Raw genomic sequence first — 13,577 nt, forward strand, 5'->3', positions numbered from 1 at the left:
CTCAAGGATGGACTGTACAAGACTCTAAGACGAGGAACAGAGCCACTATTTCATAGTAACTATAAATGGAGGGTAACCTTTGACAGTTGTATTAAAAAAACAACAAAATTTTAACTAGAATAATTACAGCAAAAAAAAATTATATACAATTATGCTGAAAATAATCAAATATGTAAAATACATTGCCTATGGTTCAAGTGACTCAAAAATCGTTAAAACTGTTTGCTGTAAAGGAGCTTCCCTGGACTTAAAAAAAAAAAAACAAAAACCTGTCCTTTCTCTACCTCCACGCTGAAATATTGGAAAGAGATTTACAGGCATCACAGAAAACTCACTCAAGAATTGAATGCCAAACTAAGACTTCCCATGCCACAACTAAGGCGTGGCCCGGCCAAATAAGCAATAAATACATAAAAATGAGTATACATGTCTAGAAAAGAAAGCCTTCCCTCCCTGGCCTGTGAATGTCTCAGGAGATAGGAGAGGTTGGGGGTGGGGGCCCCATCCCATCCATTTCTCTCTAGGGATTCGACTTTAAAAAAAATAATAATTTAATGCCAGACTTTAATGGCAATTATATCATTCTTGGGTAGATCAAATATCTGCAACTATCCAAACTGCAAATTAGATCATTCTTTTAAAAAGACTGGCACAGGGTAAACCAGCTTTTTATACATGTAAAGGTCACTCCTTGGGTTTATGTAATTACAGCTACTAATAAAATTATAAGCCAAAGTTTATTAACCATACAGCTCTGGTTTTCCCTTCTCAAAGGGCTCAGAGACTGGGCTGCAGCCTCTGAGCCCCTTTAAAGAGACCGTTCCAGCCAATGAGCATATGAGAAAGTGCTAACCTGCTAAGCAGGGAAAGACATGCAAAAGAAAACAGCACAAGGGATGTTTCCTATCAAATGAGAACTAATCAGCAGTGACGGCCAAGCGTGAGGGCGCAGCTTCTCAACAGCAGCCCTGGCAGGCAGCGTCTGCCGGGAGGGAGCCTCTGCAGCGGCAGTTCACGTCCAGGAATTCACTGTGAGGAAGGGAGGAGGGTGATGCAGCCAGCGTCCCCTCTCAGTGACAGCCACAAAAACCACCTGAAGGTTCCCAGCAGGAAAAAGTGAAAACGAGGATTCTACAACGGCACATCCAGCAGCAACACATACTGTAAAGCCGTGAGACTCACACGTATAAAGAGGAGGAGTGCTCACGACAGAACGGCTGAGAGAGGGCTGTGCTCACCGTGAGCTGGACTCAGAACACTGCCCCAGAGTGTACCGACATATCCAGACACAGGCCCACGTAAGAGACTGAGTACCACATAGTCTAGAGTAAGACAGAGTTTATCTTTGGTGGATTAGAGGTGATTAAAAAAATGTTTTTTAGATTTTTCAGTATTTCTCCTTTTAAAAAATGATTAAGTTTTACTTAAAAAAAAAAAACGCGTATTTTTGGCCGTGCTGGGTTTCTGCTGTTGCGCGGGCCGTCTCGGGTTGTACTCCGAGGGCTTCTCGCTGTGGTTCCTCGAGTTGCACAGCGTGGGCTCCAGAGTCCCAGCAGTGCTGGGGCATGCATGAGCTTAGCTGCCGTGCGGCATGTGGAATGTTCCAGACCAGGGACTGAACCTGGGTCCCTGCACTGGCAGATGGGTTCTTCACCACTGACCACCAGGGAGTCCAGAGGTCTCATTTTTATAATAAGAAAAAGAAAATGCAAGATAAACAAACACTTCCAACACTTGAGACCGGGAGGCACGGGCGCCGCACGTGGAGACGCGGGCACCACACGTGGAGGCGCGGGCACCACACGTGGAGGCGCGGGCACCACACGTGGAGGCGCGGGCACGCAGGGCTCCAACAGGGCTCGTCCGGAAGGAGGACCTGGAAATGCTGACAGGTTTCATGTTTATTATTTAATGCTGTTTTATAAAGTTCAAAATGATATACACTTAACCAACCAGCATCAGGTCCTATTCCTCTGGTGTCTTCTCATAGAAACAGTTTTGTCCTTCACTTTGGCACATGTATGATGCCAGACCAGCAGGCACTCAGGACTCAGCCTGAGAAAATGTGAACTGGAGGCCTGCTGTGCTAACCTCCCTCTCTCTGAGCATCTTTCTGCATGAAAAACGGAGTTAATAATACTTTCCTTAATTACTTCAGAGAGCTATTTTCATTAAACAAAACTGTATAAAAAAATTATGCTAGTTTTAAAGGATGAAAAGTGAAAAGCGAGTTAGTCGCTCAGTCGTGTCCGACTCTGCAAGCCCATGGGCTGTGGTTCACCAGGCTCTTCCGTCCACGGGATTCTTCAGGCAAGAAAACTGGAGGGGCTGCCATTCCCTTCTTCAGAGGATTTTCCCGACCCAGGGATCCAGCCTGTATCCCTGCATTTCAGGCAGATTCTCTACTGTCTGAGCCAGCAGGGAAGCAAGCCCCAAAGGATGAATGATAATTAAATTTTAATAAACTCCCAACAAGCATGATTATTTATGTAAAAATTAATTCTACTCTTGCAGATGAAGAGTAAGATAAAGGGAACTAAAAAGGCCAGTGAAATTCTTGGTGAAACAGAATACAGAAGGAACTGTGCCTGGAGAAACTTTGGCCAAGTCCCCAAGCACGGCTCGGGGGAGACCTGTGAGAGGTGGGCTCCGAGGGGAGAAGACGCCCAGCAGCAGCTCTGAGGCGGCCTTCCCTCTGACAGCAGAGCAGAGCCAGTGTTCAGGGGATCTGAATCCCCCACACTGCTTTGGGATCGGGGCCTCCAGAGTTATGTTACCTGAGAAGGGAACCATGAAAAACAGGGGCACCCGGCAGCTTTGTTACCTTAATGCAAGAAATATACTTTACTTCACTGTCATCGTGAAATTAATGAATTCACTCATAAAAAGCAGAAACAGCATAAAGACTATACATCTAGTTGACTGTCTATTCCTTTAATGCTCAGTTGAATGCTTTCAAAATATTCAATTCCAAATTCTGAGTGCCACAAACAGCACCCCCCAGATCCTCAAATCACCTTGGTTTCAGAACACAAGAGCCTGGACAAAGACGTGGAAGGACACAAGAACCCACCTGCATGTCAGTTTCATTCTGCTTCTTACTGACACAGACTGAATCTAACAGAAAACCCCCACTTATAAGAAATGCTCAAAATTCTCCAAGCCAGGCTTCAGCCATACGTGAACCGTGAATTTCCTGATGTTCAAGCTGGTTTTAGAAAAGGCAGAGGAACCAGAGATCAAACTGCCAACATCCGCTGGATCCTGGAAAAAGCAAGAGACTTCCAGAAAAACATCTATTTCTGCTTTATTGACTATGCCAAAGCCTTTGACTGTGTGGATCACAATAACCTGTGGAAAATTCTGAAAGAGATGGGAATACCAGACCGCCTGACCTGCCTCTTGAGAAATCTGTATGCAGGTCAGGAAGCAACAGTTAAAACTGGACATGGAACAACAGACTGGTTCCAAATAGAGAAAGGAGTACATCAAGGCTCTATACTGTCAGCCTGCTTATTTAACTTATACGCAGAGTACATCATGAGAAACGCTGGGCTGGAGGAACCACAACCTGGAATCAAGATTGCTCGGAGAAATATCAATAACCGCAGATATGCAGATGATACCACCTTTATGGCAGAAACTGAAGAGGAACTAAAAAGCCTCTTGATGAAAGTGAAAGAGGAGAGTGAAAAAGTTGGCTTAAAGCTCATTCAGAAAACTAAGATCATGGCATCTGGTCCCATCACTTCATGGCAAATAGATGGGGAAACAGTGGCAACAGTGTCAGACTTTATTTTGGGGGGCTCCAAAATCACTGCAGATGGTGACTGCAGCCGTGAAATTAAAAGACGCTTGCTCCTTGGAAGCTTGCTCCTATGACCAACCTAGACAGCATATTGAAAAGCAGAGACATTACTTTGTCAACAAAGGTCCGTCTAGTCAAGGCTATGGTTTTTCCAGTAGTCATGTACAGATGTGAGAGTTGGACTATAAAGAAAGCTGAGCACTGAAGAATTGATGCTTTTGAACTGTGGTGTTGGAGAAGACTCTTGAGAATCCCTTGGACTGCAAGGAGGTCCAACCAGTCCATCCTAAAGGAGATCACTTCTGGGTATTCATTGGAAGGACTGATGTTGAAGCCAGAACTCCAATACTCTGGCCACCTGATGCATTTGAAAAGACCCTGATGCTGGGAAAGATTGAAGGTGGGAGGAGAAGGGGACGACAAAGGATGAGATGGTTGGATGGCATCACCAATTCAATGGACATGAATTTGAGTAAACTCCAAGAGCTGGTGATGGACAGGGAGGCCTGGCATGCTGCAGTCCATCGTGTTGCAAAGAGTCTAACACGACTGAGCGACTGAACTAAAATCTGTGCCTGTTTTTATATGCAATTCCTAATCATTTCATATATTTTTAAAATAATAAAAGACTTCTCCAGTAATAATGTTACTGTCATTATTACTGCATGAAAACAAAATGCCCACTTTCTACAAATACTAACTTTTTACTGCAAGAGAACATCTTGCAATTCTCAACCAAAAATTTCTGGAAATAAACTCGACATTTGGCCCTTAAGTCTTAAGTCACAACATTTCTCATCAGGATGATTAATCTTTACGAAACGACAGGAAAACAAGACACAGCCACCCACTCTGACATTTTCAATCTTTAAAAAAAAAATCCCAATCAAGTTCATGAACTGGAACCATCATTTGTGAAAAGTATGCAATCCATCCGGAGCACTTTCTGATTGTAAGACTAACAAGATCACTATCTTATTCTTTGCACTAAGAAATCTGCACTGACATTAAAAGAAGTGGTTCTAGCTTGCTTTACTTAGAAATCTGATAAACCTCTGCCCAGGAACCAAGCAACCTTTAATAATAACAAGATTACTTCATCTTTTTTCTTTTCTGATTACTTGAAAAATATAAACACCAAAGTGCAACATCATTAAAAAAAAAAAAAAAAAAACCACTCCCAATGATTTATTTATGCAGGACTCATTTTTGTCCAGTTCTCCACGTGCAGGACTGGAGAGGGGAGGGGGTGTGTTTTTCAGGAAAGACAAAGCAACCCAGAGCTATGCCTGCGTGCATGTGTGTGTGCGCACGTGTGTGTCTCTGCACCGCACCTGTGCAAATGCTTCGGCAGGCACGCAGAAGCTCCGCTGTGGTCCCTGGAGCAGGAGGGAGGAAGGAGAGGTGATTGTGCAGGCTCGGGGTTTGCTGTTGGCTAGCGACAGCTCTAACCTGAAAGGAGCCGCATCTGAGGTGCCTCTGGAAGCCCTTCTCTCCTTTCCTTCCCTCAGTTTTGGGAAGCCTGGGTGGGTAATATCCCAGCTCTAGCCCTGCAAGGACTTTGCTCCAGAGAAAGAGAAGAGCATTAACTTCAGGTGAGCTGTGAGGAGACAGGACCAGGAGGTGAGGGTGGAGGAGCAGGGGCGGAGCGAGGGGGTGGGAGGAGCAGGGGCGGAGCAAGCGGGTGGGAGGAGCAGGTGGCGGCACCCGGAAAACAGCTGAAACTAAGCGGGTGCCAAGACCACTGACCCTTCACAAGTCATTACCTGTGTTATTTTTTCTATTCCCTGGAAGTTGTGTTTTTCAAAATGTTCTGCTATGTTTAGGAAGGTGTGACGTTCTAGGTAGCAGCAATTACTTAGGACTATCAAAAGTCGCTGTTCCTAAAACCAAAACAAAATTTTAAAAATTACATTTCCAGTAACAAATTGAAAGTCTAACAGATAACATTTACCACTTGCTAATTACAATGTTTTAGTGTTTCCTATCGATATTCAGCACTTGACCTTGGTTTTCTTTCCAGTGACAGAGAAACGTAATACAAAGCCGTAACTCTACTAACTAATCACCTAATACACAGGGGTCAAATCATGTTTAACTCAAACTCCTTTGGAAATCTAACAGCTGTATGGAAAGCAGACAGACGGAGCACAGGAAACCAGTGAGATGGGGTGAGATGCTGTTCTTAGGTGGAGAAGGCAATGGCAACCCACTCCAGCGCTCTTGCCTGGAGAATCCCAGGGACGGGGGAGCCTGGTGGGCTGCCGTCTCTGGGGCCGCACAGAGTCGGACACGGCCAAAGCCACTCAGCAGCAGCAGCACCAGCAGCGGTTCTTAGGAAAGGGGTTCTATTCTACTTCACATGTTTTGCGCCCAAAATAGCTATAAAAATGAATATTAACTACCAAAAAGCGTTGAAACTCTTGGAAAATAACTTGTAAATTTTTCATAACTTGGAAGAAAACTGTAATGGCACCTACAGACGGGCTCCCTCAGCCACGAGACTGTTGCAGCCCTCCTCATGGAGAGTCTCTCTCTTGGGGGGAGCGAGGAGACAGAGCCGGGCGCCCACCCAGTCAGCCACAGGGAGGGCCATGCTACACCCCCAGGCTTCTGGCTGCTCACAGTGGTTTCACATCAAAGTGACCAGACCCCCAGGCTGACGAATCAATCCTCACTGTAGAGTTCAGAAGAACCGGCTTGTAAGGAAAGTTCTAGGAACGACTCTGTCCCACCTCCTCAGGGGAGGGTTTCTCTAGAACAAGTGTGAGTAATCCGAGGCCTCGGTTCACATCCTGATTGGACTCGAGGGCAGAGCTCCTCCCCAGGAGACACTCCCAACCCGTCCTGGGCTCGCTGCGGTACACTTGTGGGTGACTGCGGTCAGCGACAGAAAGGCAGGTGCGCAGACCACGGGGCCACCCTGGCTGGGTCGTCACCCAAGAACCCCGTTCAGTGTCTGCGCAGTGTGTAGACGGCTAGGTCTTTATCTAAAGTCTTTTTATTTAGTTCTGGCACAGTGAGACCTACTTGTCTTTTGTGGTCATCAAAAAATATAATTAAAAGGCCCAGAACTATTACGCTGCTTTTAAAGCAATGAAACGACCTGGATGACTCTACGGATGAGAAGTGGAGGCTAAAATAAGGAAAATGGGCTGTCATCTACCCTCCACCACGCTCCACGTTCAAACCTGGTAAGATGGGCACTGTGAGACTGGGGGTGACAGGCGAGGCTTGGGGAGGACAGACCCCTGCCCGCGCCCCATGCCGTCATCACGCCGCCCTTGTGAGGCGCTTGGGAACGCAGTCCCGTGACTCCTCTGCAGCCAATCTGATCTCAGCTGGTCTCCCAGGCTCACAGTCCACCCTTACTCGCCTTCCCTGGGGAGCCGGCCACCGAGCACCCCCCCTGCCCCGCCTGCCAGGGGCCCGCCCCGCCTGCCAGTGGCCTGCTCCAGCCTGCTGTGTCTCCTCTGCCCCGCCTGCCGCATCTCCTCTGCCCTGCTCTGTGGCCATCCACGGCAGGGTCTGCAGACGGAGGACTCCATGGCCTCAGGCACCATCCTGGCCCTCCGCAGCGTCTCTGTGATGCAGGCATCAGGCTGCCCTCAAGCCTGATGGTGGTACCCAAAGCCCTTCAGTCAGTGAACAGCAGCTAGAAAAGGACCAGAGATGAGCCCCCTTTCTTCCCACACTGCCCTCGCTGAGAACCAGAACAAGACCCTACAAAGACCTGAGTCCCCGGGGGCCAAATCTAACGCAGTATCATCCAGTGGAGGCAAGCACAGGGACTGAGCTTGGCACCGAATCTGGGACAATCTCAGGAGAGGGGGCAGGAGACAGTGTGACTGACTCAGGGTTCTGGCTGAGAGCAGGCAGACGGAGGCTAAGGCGCGGTTCAAGGTGGGGTCCAGGCTCTGAGGAGAACTGGGCCCAGCGGGCGGTGTCAGCCCGAGAAGGTGTGCAAACAGGGCCTGTCCCACAGACCGGGAAAGGGGCAGCCCTCCCCTCCACAGAGAAGGACGCTGTCTCGGCATGTGCTTCTCCAGCCTCCTCTTCATGTCCACGGTGGGAGCATGGTCTGTGCTCACCAGGCGGCCTCCACGCCCCCTGGCCCAGAGCCCGCAGCGCCCCACAGCCGTCCACACGCCCCGCGAGCCCTGGCTCCCCTCCGGCCTGCGGGCTCTCCAGCAGCTGCTTTCCCGTCTGGATTGCTTCCTCTCGAAGCTTCCTTCTCTGGATCTCCCAGGCTCTCTCTTCGGGCCTCCTCTTGAATCCTGAACCCCAATACGATTTCTATAGACGTGGTCTCCTCTCTAGCCACTAGGATTGTCCCTCGAACCCTCATCCCTTCCCAGGCCTCGCACTGCTGATCTACAAATCTGTGCCTGGACTTCTCTCTCGGGGGCCAACTGCCCACTCGACAGCCTGTCTGAACACCTCGCATCCAACATATCTGGTCCCAAACTGACGCTTTGATCTTTCTGTAGACTATTTTCTTCCTGAACTCTCTCTGTGAACAGTACTATTATCTGCCTAGTCACACAAGTAATTAAACCTACAACAGTGTTTTTAAAAAAATTATTTTGATTATACTTTTTCTAATAAAACAAATCCTTATTTAGGAGTTGATACTTATAATAACTGTAGAAATGATATATGGCAGGAATTTAGGTCACGTTTCCTTTCTTGAGCGAAACATACACAACCATCCTTCAAGCTAATGACAAGTGGAGAGGGTTGCTACGAATTTCTAAGATAACTGGAGTTTGAATTTTAACAGCTAGATTAACATACAGAACAAATCATGTGTGCAAATCATTCCTAAACACATGCATGTGCTTAAAATACACATGAGTTTATAGGAAAGGTGATTTGGTTTTGCCATGGAATTCTGAGTTTACATAAAATGCTAATAGGGAACTTACCAGAAAAAAAAAAAAAACCAAAACCAGAGACGCGCAGAGCTTCTCGGATTAAAGAGGAAAACAGGGAACCGGTGCCTGTCCTTCGCCTCCTTTCCGCCTTCCAAGCACTAGAGCATGGCAGGATGCAGAGCACAGACGGAAAGGCTTACGCTGTAACTTCAGCTAATAAGTATGGGATACATCCACAACTATATTTTTACTAAAACTTTCCAAAAATAAAATAAAGCACCAAAGTAAGAGCAGTATGCCACAGGAACAACGCGGCAACCAAGGACGTTCAGGCTGAGCTATGAGCAGTCACTGCAGTTTCCAATGACAGGCCCCACTTTCCATGTACCATCTCTTTACAGTCTCACTTACAGAAGCCAGGCTGAAGTCTTCATGGATACTTCCAAACAATTCAGGAGAAGAGACGTCAACGGAGAAACTGAACAGAGAAGTAAGGAAGAGAACAGTTATAGTTAAAGCGCTAAAATTAAAACATTAATACAATATGTCAATTATACCTCAGTGAAAAAGTTCCATAAAACCTATGTAAATTTGACTTTAAAATCTTTTGGTCAAAAATCATATAACTTTCTGCTTTTTAATATTTAACACCTAATAGCTCAAAGTAGAAACTGTGAACTCTCTGTTAACATGAGCCATATAAATTATTTCCCAATAATTTAATTTCTAGGTATAGACTCTCATAATCGAAATGTTTTTGCCCATCACAATCTAGAGGGAACTCGCTCAAGCTCATGTTCACAGTAAATGACTAACAGGAGAGCTGAGTCAGGAAACTGGTTACTAACCCACAAGTGACCAGATACACAGAACTGCAGGGGAAGAGACACCAAAGAGCTACCAGTAAATTTACAGACATCGCAGGTGACAAGTAACACCTCGGCAGGGTCTCTTTCTTTAAATCTGACCAACTGATTTTAGAATTCATATGGAAGATGAAAAAGATATCAAATAATATTTTAAAATAGAAAAAGCAATAAAAGGATAGTAATCTGAAAAAAGTTAAAATAATGATAATTAAAACAATATAAACTGATAGGAAACATCTGTAAGTAAACAGAGCAGAAAAAGTTCACAAATACCTTCACTACTAGAATTCAACGACATGTGGAACAGAAATCGTAACAAAACAAGACTTATTTAATCAAAAATATCAGGAAACTGCTAACAATATAAATTCCTGGTAAATGAATGTGCTAAACATAAAAAATCAAAGACAAACCAGAACTGGATATTTATTAGGCCTCAGAGGAATAAATGTCTCATATAGTGAGAGGCAAAAACCAGACAAGTATGGGAGAATCTCCAGCTGTCAGTTAGATTACAGCTTTAATTAAGAGGCATTTATTTCAGTATTATTTGTGTGCAAGCAGAAACCTCAGGTACAGTAAGTCCCATGTGCCAAATATTCAGAAAGATGAAGTTTCAACAACCCCAGAGAGCAGTACGATGACAGAACGATCTCTCGGATCTGGAAACATCAGGACTCAGGTAACTAAGCCGGCCAGAACATCACCCCACCCACACTGCGGGACTCTAACAGCAGCTGGGACAACACCCAACACAGAATCGCATGGGTGCCAGCAACGAGGAGGTGTGCATTTTCACTCTATTATTACAAACCCTGCTTCTCTGGATAGTTAGGGAGCTAACCGTGTACTCAGTTTGCTCACAGTGCCTCTAGTAAAGCTGAGACAAGTCCAGAAGATGAGGAAACTGTGGAAAGAGTACAGGCCAAATACAGAAACGTGTGATTCACACGAACACTCGCTCTCTTATTGTTAAGTCTCAGGATGCAAGACCAAACACAGAGGAGGAGGCTGTGTTTTCAGTCGGCACAGACGCTCCGGCGAGGCTGATCTCGGCTCTACTCACTGTGCAGTGTCTACATCGGCATCAGGCTTGGTGCTCAACTGTTCCAGGCAGTGTATAAAAACCTAAGTCAAAAATGGGACATTTCAGTGACAGGAACCCTCAGATGCTCATCTGTCTGGACAGCAAAGATAATTTTCCATAAATAACCAGAAATACAGTGTGTCCCCTGCAAGTGGTATTTATGTATATGGGCCTTGTTAGGGATAAGCTGCATCCCACATACAGCACATATCTACACACACACAGATAAGAACATGAGCTCTGGGAGCACGTGTCCCCATGTATGACGCTAAGGGATTAAAAAAGCTTACAGCACCTATGTTTCAATCCCACTATTAAGTTCTTGAATATATTTTGTTTCCTCCCTCTCACTCACTCATGTGTTCAGCTGTGTATATGTGCCCACAAGGCACTAGCCCCGAAGAGTTTGGGGCTCTAGATGAAGTGTGAATCGCCGCCACGCCATTTAACCTGTGCTCCAGCAGAGGCATGTACATACATATATACACACACACATGCACAAAGTCCCACGAGCACACAGAAAGGGCAGCATAATAACAATGGGTTACTGGGGGAGGTACTGCTAAGCAAGCTGCAACTATTCTTGCCTTGAATTTACCTACCATAAACTATTATGGACTCACACAAAATGAAAAAGGACACAGATAATTGTCAGCACCTGCTCTACACTGATTATAAACAGGAGGGAGACCGACGGTCTGCACTGCCTCAGGTCTCCACTGCTTCTACAAAGTACCTGCATGATATTGATGCTCAGCTGGCAAACCTCTTCCTGGGTTTTAGGGTGCTGGAAGACCTGTAAGGAGGAATGAGAATTTTTGTACTTAGCTAAGAAAACCTTTTGTTCATGGAGCTTGATGTGAACAGTGAACATGTGGACAAGGGCATCCAGGGTGGACAACCCGATTCTGCAAGGGGACGCAGACAGAGAGAGCCAGCCTCCAGCTGAGTGACAGGGCGGCAGTTCTGGTGCCGCAATGACCCAAACCCGTGTGCTGGGCGACCCCTGCCCGGGAGCTGCCCCCCGACACTCACGCTGGCCTCGCCGGGCTTGCACTCCAGGACGCCACGCAGCGACTGCAGGGACAGCAGCACACAGCGCTCAAACCGGCAGGGCTGCGGAGACAGAGCAGACAGGCCTGGGGGCATGGCCCTGACACCCGGCTTCCCAGGTGCGCGGGGAGGACAGGGCCCCACTCGGCGCCCCCGCCGCCTGGGCCGGCACAGTCTGCACCGGGCATTAGCAGACAGTGGCCCCCAGCAGGGGAGAGGACGGCTAACTCAGCTAGAGCACAAGCCAGGTAAAGCGAGAACTCTTCTCCCATGTTCTCTTCTGGAAGAGGGCACGGGCCAGGATGAAGCACAGCCATGACCCATCCTGGGAGAAGTGTGCGCCCCGGGCCTCACTCGTCTCTGGAGCCATCAACACAAGGTGCTGGCAACCATGACCAGAGGAGGGCTGGCACCTGCCATTCAGAACCGTCTCCCCAGTCACCTTCTGTGTCCGTCGAGTCAGAAAATGAAACCTGAAAAGATCTCATTTGAGATGAGTCTGCACAAGCCCCAGCTGCTCCTACAGGCTCCCTCTGTGCGAGTCTACTTCAGGGGACAGCAGCACGCATTCTTGTTACTTGTACATTCTGGAGTGGAATCAAAACTGTCACTTTTTACAAAAAAAGGCACAGAAATAAAACAGTGGATTCCAAAGTAGAGTAGATGCAATGGAGAGGAGGACCGGGCCCTCAGAGGCAGACAAACGGAGGGATCTGTCTCAGCAGGAGAAGCCCCTGGGACAGCGAGACCCGAAGGACAGGGGCGGTCCCCACGGACAGAATTGAGGGGCCCATGGGAGGCAGCAGAGCCTGTGTGGACAGCCCCATGCAGAGGCTGCAGGCAGAACTCTCCCCCATACATGCTTCAGCTATTAACAACTTGGGGGGAAACTGAACAGAAAAAGGAGACATCGCAAACAAACCAAAGAAACACAAGTCTATACTTTCTCACAAGAAGGAATCCAGCCCTAAGAAAAGCTAACAGTACCTCAACTTGATGTCATTTTAATACTGAACTTTGGAGCCGCCAGAGGGCACCAGAGAGAACATGCCAAAGTCCAAGTGAAAAAAGAAGGTTGGGGGTGGATACAGAATGAAATGCCACCCACACCAAGTATTTAAAGAATGGAAAGCCTCTTAGGTCAGACCTGATGAGCCTGCCTACCTGCCCCAGAAGGCAGGGAGATCTGAGATGTCTCCACAGTAACACTGGAGCCCAGCCCCAAATGTCGACGGCGGGCAGCTGGGTGCTGCTTCCCTGTGTGGGCGCCTTGCTCTCCTGCACTAGGGTCAGGGTTAGGGTCAGAAAGTGAGCAGAGAGCCCCGGGGCCAGAAGGCCCGAGGACGGGTGAGTCTACACGGCGGCCGCTGCTTGTTTTCTGAAAAGAAAGAAGCGCCGCGTCTGCACTGTGCCAGGGAATCGCCCGAGTTAGCACATTGTAACTTGTTGTGGTGTCATTCCAGTTATTCTCAAAGAAGAGAATTCTCAGAATTATCCAAACTGAAAGAAGGCGGAAAACATTTTCAGCACTTGTAGAAAACAGGAAGCTCTCCAGCAAGTGTTGCAGGCAGAGGTAGGGGCAAGGCTTGTGTGCATTTCCTTAACTTGATAAGGACTCACAGGGAAAACAAAACAGCCTCATGCCAAACAAATGGGATCAGTACTACCAAATGCTAAGACAACAAAGTCCTGTGTGTAACAGCCTTTGAAACGACTGACTGTTCAAACCTGAGAACTCCAGATGCACTCAGGCCAGCACTCATGACCGGACCCTGCATGTGGCTCCAAGCCTGGACTCATCTTTCGTCCCGGCAGGTCTGTGCCCTGGGCTGACAGCCGCTCGGCTCCGGCAGGCTGATGGGGTCACGAGGCACACTGGCTGG

At 47.5% G+C, this 13,577-nt stretch overlaps 1 protein-coding gene across 3 annotated transcripts in view; it reads right to left on the reverse strand.

The window, feature by feature from the left end:
* The window catches only part of EXOC2 (exocyst complex component 2), a 120,209-nt gene that overhangs the window by 30,774 nt on the left and 75,858 nt on the right, over window positions 1-13,577 (reverse strand). For 2 of the 3 annotated variants that reach the window (XR_005722676.1, XM_040249275.1), the window contains exons 18-22: window positions 11,677-11,757; window positions 11,378-11,437; window positions 10,621-10,682; window positions 9,097-9,163; window positions 5,575-5,691 (exon numbers count right to left, since the gene is read on the reverse strand). Coding sequence is in view for 2 of the 3 variants with exons in the window: in XM_040249275.1 (XP_040105209.1) it covers window positions 5,575-5,691; window positions 9,097-9,163; window positions 10,621-10,682; window positions 11,378-11,437; window positions 11,677-11,757 (387 nt within the window). In the remaining variant the exon portion in view is untranslated. Of the gene's footprint in view, window positions 1-5,261; window positions 5,368-5,574; window positions 5,692-9,096; window positions 9,164-10,620; window positions 10,683-11,377; window positions 11,438-11,676; window positions 11,758-13,577 lie in introns of those variants that run through there. The other variant, XM_040249276.1, reaches the window with a different exon arrangement.

The sequence above is a fragment of the Oryx dammah genome, unplaced genomic scaffold (assembly GCF_014754425.2).
Source record: "Oryx dammah isolate SB20612 unplaced genomic scaffold, SCBI_Odam_1.1 HiC_scaffold_11, whole genome shotgun sequence".
NCBI lineage: Eukaryota > Metazoa > Chordata > Mammalia > Artiodactyla > Bovidae > Oryx > Oryx dammah.